The following is a 6,409-nucleotide window of genomic DNA, read 5'->3' as shown; positions in this document are numbered from 1 at the left end:
GGCCCGCACACCGCGATGAAGAGTGGCCCCCGCTTGCCACAACTGGAGAAAGCCCTGGCACAGAAACGAAGACCCAACACAGCAAAAATAAATTAATTAATAAACTCCTACCCCCAACATCAAAAAAAAAAAAAAAAAAGAGTATTATGCCTGAGAGCTCACAAATTATCTTTAAATTAAAATGTAAAATCTTGTATGGAGAAAAGTTAAGTATGCAGGATGCCCATTTACCCACATTAGCCTGGGTAAAGATGGGAGGCCGTTGCGGGAGGACCTTATAAATAGATAAAATACAGTACCTGAATTTGCACAATACTTCTGGGGCAAAGGTTTGGTGGCTTAATATCATAATGTTTAAAACTGAGAAGGCTATTTTCATCTTCTGCTGTAACCTCTGCCTCACTGACGAATTAAACTATTTCATGTGCCTGGATATGCTCTCACTGCCTTTTATATTAAGCCAACACACAGGTAGGTAGCAGCAGCTGCTCAGTAACAATTATTTAATTGCATTTTTCTAACATTCTGGGTATACACTGTCAGAGCATCCTTTTAAAAATTGACTCCACAGTGTTAAACCCCAGCAACTGAGTGAGTATATGCATCTAGGTTAATCTTAAGATTGAATATATTGGGATTTCCCTGGCGATCCAGAGGTTAAGACTCCACACTTCCACTGCAGGGGGCGAGGGTTCAATCCCTGGTTGGGGAGCTAAGATCCCACATGCTGCACAGCACGGCCAAAAAAAAAAAAAAGATTGAATATATTAATATCTATATAAGCACATAACATAGAAATCCAGATTTATAAATCATAAATTAAAGAATAATTAAATATTCTTAGCATAAAACTTTACCCAAGACTCAATCTTTAGACATCAATCTTCTCTACTGGTTTTAGCATGATTCAGTTTGCTTTATTATCAAATTTTCTGATTATAGGAGTTATATGACCTGAGGGGTATACTTATAAATTTTTGTAAACTCTAGTCTGTTCCTAGTAACATACAGTTAAAGAATGGAGAAAAGCTACAGAAATCCCTCAGGTACTTAATCTCTGTTTAACCAACCACCTTATCTTTTTATGAGTTGCAAAACAGGATTTTTTTTTTTTTGCTTTTTTTTTCTTTCCCCAAATATTCTCTGGCAGTGAAACTACTGAGAAATGAAATTGCCCATGGAGGGAGGAAAATCCAACAAACTGATTCATCTAGATTGCTGTCTCTGTATAAAGGAACCAAAACACTGAAACTCATTTTTTTTTCGGCAGGCGGACGCGCAACCACTGCGCCACCAGGGAAGCCCCTGAAACTTTTAAGTTTCATTTTTTAAGTCGCTTTTTCAAGTAAAAGCTGATAAGTGGCGTTAACTCAGTTTCATTTTTGAGATCAGAAGGTCTCTAAGGTTGGAAGGCTGCTGCTCTTATCAGAAGTTTCAAGGGCCATGAAGTAGAAATGAGGGAATCTGAAAGTATCATCTTAGGGCTTCCCTGGTGGTGCAGTGGTTGAGAGTCCGCCTGCCGATGCAGGGAACGAGGGTTCGTGCCCCGGTCCAGGAGGATCCCACATGCTGGGGAGCGGCTGGGCTCTTGAGCCATGGCCGCTGGGCCTGCGCGTCCGGAGCCTGTGCTCCGCAACGGGAGGGGCCGCAGCGGTGAGAGGCCCGCGTACCGAGGAGGAAAAAAAAAAAAAAAAAAAAATATCTTGGAAAAACTCCCTGCCACTTAGAGGATCAAATCATTATAAATGAACACAGACAATGTCTGGATTTTTTTAAGTCTTATTGAAAGGTGGTAAGTTTTAAAATAAGGCAGAGAGGTTGGATATTTAATTTTTATGCTGAAAGAGAAAAGTGATGCTCAAACACACAAAGGCTGCAGGGTTAGCAAACTCAATGCCTTTGGGGCTGGAAGGAAATGAAAGAAGGCATGGATGCCACCCTGGAGTATATTCCATTAAAAATGGATAGCTGGGCCTGGACTTATATAACACTACCAAATGTAAAATAAATAGCTAGTGGGAAGCAGCCACATAGCACAGGGAGCTCAGCTCGGTGCTTTGTGACCACCTAGAGGGGTGGGATAGGGAGGGTGGGAGGGAGACGCAAGAGGGAGGAGATATGGGGATATATGTATATGTATAGCTGATTCACTTTGTTATAAAGCAGAAACTAACACACCATTGTAAAGCAATTATACTCCAATAAAGATGTTAAAAAAAAAAAAAAAATGGATAGCTGCCATTCAGTTCAAGCCAACTGCACTTCCGTGAAGGAACGTGGACCCAGTGTTGAAAATCTTCTGACTTTTCAATCAGATCGTTATGCAGAAACTTTCAAGTTTTAAATATTAAATGTTTTATTATAAAAATTTTATGGGAAAAAAAATCCTGGTTAGGAAGAGGGGGTCAAAAAATATCTATAAGCCACATGTAGGCAGGCAGCTTGTGACATGTGGACAAATCTTCCAAGTCCCAGTCTAGTTCTCAACTCATACTATTATACTTGGTATATATAACTTGAAACGCTTAGCATTCCCTAGGAGAGTCAGCATTAGAAATATTAGCCACTCCAGGAAATAGACTTTGGACCTAGAAATGGTGTTTGGAGTGTTAATGGGAAAAGTGGGAAGAAAAGACATGGTGGGACTATACACACATCAGAAAGAAAACTAATACCTCCATTATCTTCTGTTGGGACTTACAAAGTTAAATGTTAGAATTCTTTTTATACCTACAACTTAAATGCTAGAATGGGCTGAATTACAATGCAGCAGGGAAAACTGATCATTGGTTTAAGTGTGATTTCTGGATCCTGTTCGTAGGCATTAAGCTCTTTGGAAAAATACCATCATATCTCTGAAAAAAACTCAAGAAAAGCAACAAAGAAAATAACAATCACAAAGCACACCGACAACCAGGATTAAATATGCCAAATAGAAGAAGTGTTTTCTTTGGAAATGATGTGCTAGTATCAGTAGTTACCAAGGTTTGGTCAATTAAAATCAAAGTGAAATTTAACTGGCTATAGTCAAGTATCACTTTAAAAGTAAGTCAGCTTGACCAGTTCACTCTGAAAAAGAACAGTGCTCCTTTTCCTTTGTCACTTGCTATCCAGACAAAATAAATATCTGATTTATCTGAGCAACATTTGTTAAAAAAATACAAAAGATCTATCATTTTTATATAACCTTAAAACTCTACCCAAACTGATAGGTTCAGGTTTACATAAACATACACACATATATATTTTTTAAATTCCATAAGTCGAGACACAAGCCCATAGGGGTGCGTGACCATCATAGGCTAAAAATTTAACTCTGGCAGTTGCAGGACACCGCGGGTCTCTGACCTACACTTAAAGCTGTCAGCTTTTAACACCCGTCCCATGAGGAAATCTTTGCCTTTTGCTCAAAATGGCTGAACAAAACTCACCACTGAACTAACAGAGATATGTTAACAGGACACTTGGCACAAAAGGACTAAGAGAAAGTGGGTCTTATAGAATCTCTCAGGCTGTCAGTCATCTAGACACAAGTGAGTCAGCATCCACGGTGTTCAGAAGGTAGAGTTCAGGCTGAACTGTCAATCCCAGACGTGGGTACTGAGGACAAAAAGATGGAAAAGGGTTAGACTGATTTGCAAGTATTTAAATATTGAATTTGGCATTTAAGAACCTAAAATCAGCATATCAATGTAGGTCTTTTTTCAGTTCTGCTATATAGACTTTCATTTCAGAAAAGAAATGGCTTACAGATACATGAATGGTTTATTGTATATAAAATAATTGCTAGGAGCCGAAATAGTTAAAGATTGAGATAGTACTGAATGCCCTCAGGAAAATTTGCACTTTGACTATTCTTGCGACACACTCTGCCTCTGGATGATTGTTTCTGATCAGGATATTAAGAGCAAACGCACTGCGAGCTTTTGTACTTTAATACCAAGTGTGTTAGAAATAAAATTTCAGGGAATTTTCTGGCTGCCCAGTGGTTAGGACTCCAGGGTTTTACTGCTGACAGCGCAGGTTCAATCCCTGGTCGGGGAACTAAGATCCCACAAGCTGCCCAGCATGGCCAAAAAAAAAAAAAGAAATCAAATTGCAAAGAATCTAAATCCTGACCCTATTATCTGGGGCCTATTATCCTTTGGCACATGAGCAAAGCAAAGCCTTTCATTAAAAAAAACAAAATGGCATGTACTAAGAGAGGAGATGAGCTACGGGTCCCAAACGTTTATCAGGCTGAATTAGAATCACTTCGGCTGCTTTTAAAACACGTTGTCAGACCCACCCCTGGAGACCTGAATCCAGATGGTTTGTGTTGGCATCTGTGAAGTTGTATCTTACTTTTTCTCTCCTCCGAATTCACCACGGGACAATCACTGAGTCTCCTTTTAGCCCTACTGTTATTACTTGGGGTTTTAGGAATGTTGTTTCCCCTTGTCAACAACAAACTCTTTTTGGCCTATCAGTTGCCTCACCTGTATAGAGGCTGATCATTTTATTATAAGAATTAAATGAAATCATGAGTGCTCAGCATGCCGAATGCACACTATAAATTCATAGAAAGAAAATGTTTCTATTATATGGTGGAAAAGGAACTGGAGTTGGGGGTCAAGCTCCAACTCCGCCACTTCCTATGACCTTGAGCAAGTCATGTATCTTTCTGGAGCCTTATCCTACTTATTGGTAAAATGGGAATAAATGCTACATTTGAAAATGTCAAGTACGTTAATAAGCTATCTCATGTTAGTCTTCAATAATTGCTGTGCCACACAGCATGCGGGATCTTAGTTCCCCAACCAGGGATCGAACCTGCGCCCCCTGCAGTGGAAGTGTGGAGTCTTAACCACTGGACCACCAGGGAAGTCCCAGTCTTCAATAATTTTTTAACACATTACAAATTGCCCTGTATACCTCACAAGCTTGTAATGACTGTGTGAAGATGAAACCAAATGGAGCCCAAGATAAAACTATTCTCAACTAGTGGGCTAGGAAATTACTGAGTCACACTGGCCTTAGGGCAGAACAACAGCACTTCAGACTTCAGCTTGCTTACTCACTTTAGGGTCTTATGACTCAAGTTTTAGTAACCAAGAGCGATTGTCAGATACACAGATACACGGACAATTCACTGCAGTCTTTTCTCAAGTGAGCTAAGGTGGTGGGCTTCTTCATTATGTAGAAAGCAAAGGTTGCATTTTTAATCCCATGACCTCCAGATTGTATCACTTAGGTGACTTAGTAGAGAACACTCCTTCATTGGAGAAGTTTGTCATATTGCTCGGAGGCACTAAGAAATGGGGTAAATTGCACAGGTATTGGCTAAACCTTTCAAGGGCAGAGAGGTATGCAAATGAATAAACTATTAGTCCTTAGTTATTGCTGGGGTAGGATCATAGAGGGCCCTGCCCATTTTCCACACCTACCTGAAAAAGCATTCAGGTACTTTTTAAAATTTAGCACAGGCCAAACAAAATTAGCCTACCAGTTGGCAGCTTTTGATCTAAAACATATTCTAGCACTAATCAGAGTATCAAGCAAAGTATCTTTGATATGTTGTTGTTCTTGGTGCTACTAAACACCAAAGCTTGGTGTCTTAACTGTGCATGAAGTGTATACTATATATTATATAAGATGATTGGTAATGATGATGTGGGCTCTAGAATTAAGCTAGTCAAGTTCAAATGCCAACTGCCCACTTTTTAGTGATGTATTATTTTACTTTTTGGTCCTTTAGTTGCCTTATCTATATAGAGGCTGATCCTCTTGTTATAAGAATTACGTGAGATCATATGAGTGCAAAGACCCCGACTAGCACATAGCAGTGTGTTAGTCATTTTTAACATTCAAAAGCCAAGGTGCCAAGAGAAGGTGACACATTTGGATTCATTGGTCCTATCCAAGCACTCCAGAGGGCAGAGCTAAAGGAAATATCTCAAATCAGGATCTTCAAATTGTTATGCATCCTGTTTTAGTTCTGAAATTAAATCCAAAGTAAGGAGTTCCCTGGTGGCCTAGTGGTTAGGATTCTGGGATTTCACTGCCATGGGCCCGGGTGGAACTGAGATCCCGTAAGCCACGCAGCAAGGCAAAAAAAAAAAAAGATTTTAAAAAAAAACAAAGTTAGAAGGGAGAGCTAAATGAGGAAGGACAACATGGAGAACAAAATTCCCAGATAACTTCTATGGTGTTACTTACAGTATTCAGCTCCTGTAAGACAGGGAAAGCTTGCAACAGAGAAAGGGAAAATGAAGTTCTAGTGACACTCTTGAAACAAATTAAGTGCTGACTTAGATTTTCCTGCCATGTGTTTGGTGACAAGGCTAGTAGTTTACTGTGTCTGAGCTCTTTGTTTTATTAAACGGCACCAATATTTCCATTTATATCAGGTCTGCCAAAATGCTTTCAT

At 39.6% G+C, this 6,409-nt stretch overlaps 1 protein-coding gene across 4 annotated transcripts in view; it reads right to left on the bottom strand.

Moving 5' to 3' along the window:
* SLC11A2 (solute carrier family 11 member 2) overlaps window positions 1-6,409 on the bottom strand; it is a 54,124-nt gene that overhangs the window by 19,349 nt on the left and 28,366 nt on the right. For 2 of the 4 annotated variants that reach the window (XM_028491343.2, XM_007113848.3), the window contains one exon: window positions 3,218-3,600. In XM_028491343.2, the coding sequence (XP_028347144.1) occupies window positions 3,520-3,600 (81 nt within the window). In that variant the 3' untranslated portion in view covers window positions 3,218-3,519. Of the gene's footprint in view, window positions 1-6; window positions 728-3,217; window positions 3,601-6,409 lie in introns of those variants that run through there. The other 2 variants (XR_003680361.2, XR_003680360.2) reach the window with 2 other exon arrangements.

This window comes from Physeter macrocephalus, chromosome 6, assembly GCF_002837175.3.
Source record: "Physeter macrocephalus isolate SW-GA chromosome 6, ASM283717v5, whole genome shotgun sequence".
Taxonomy (NCBI): Eukaryota; Metazoa; Chordata; class Mammalia; order Artiodactyla; family Physeteridae; genus Physeter; species Physeter macrocephalus.
This window is presented reverse-complemented; position numbering and strand designations above follow the sequence as displayed.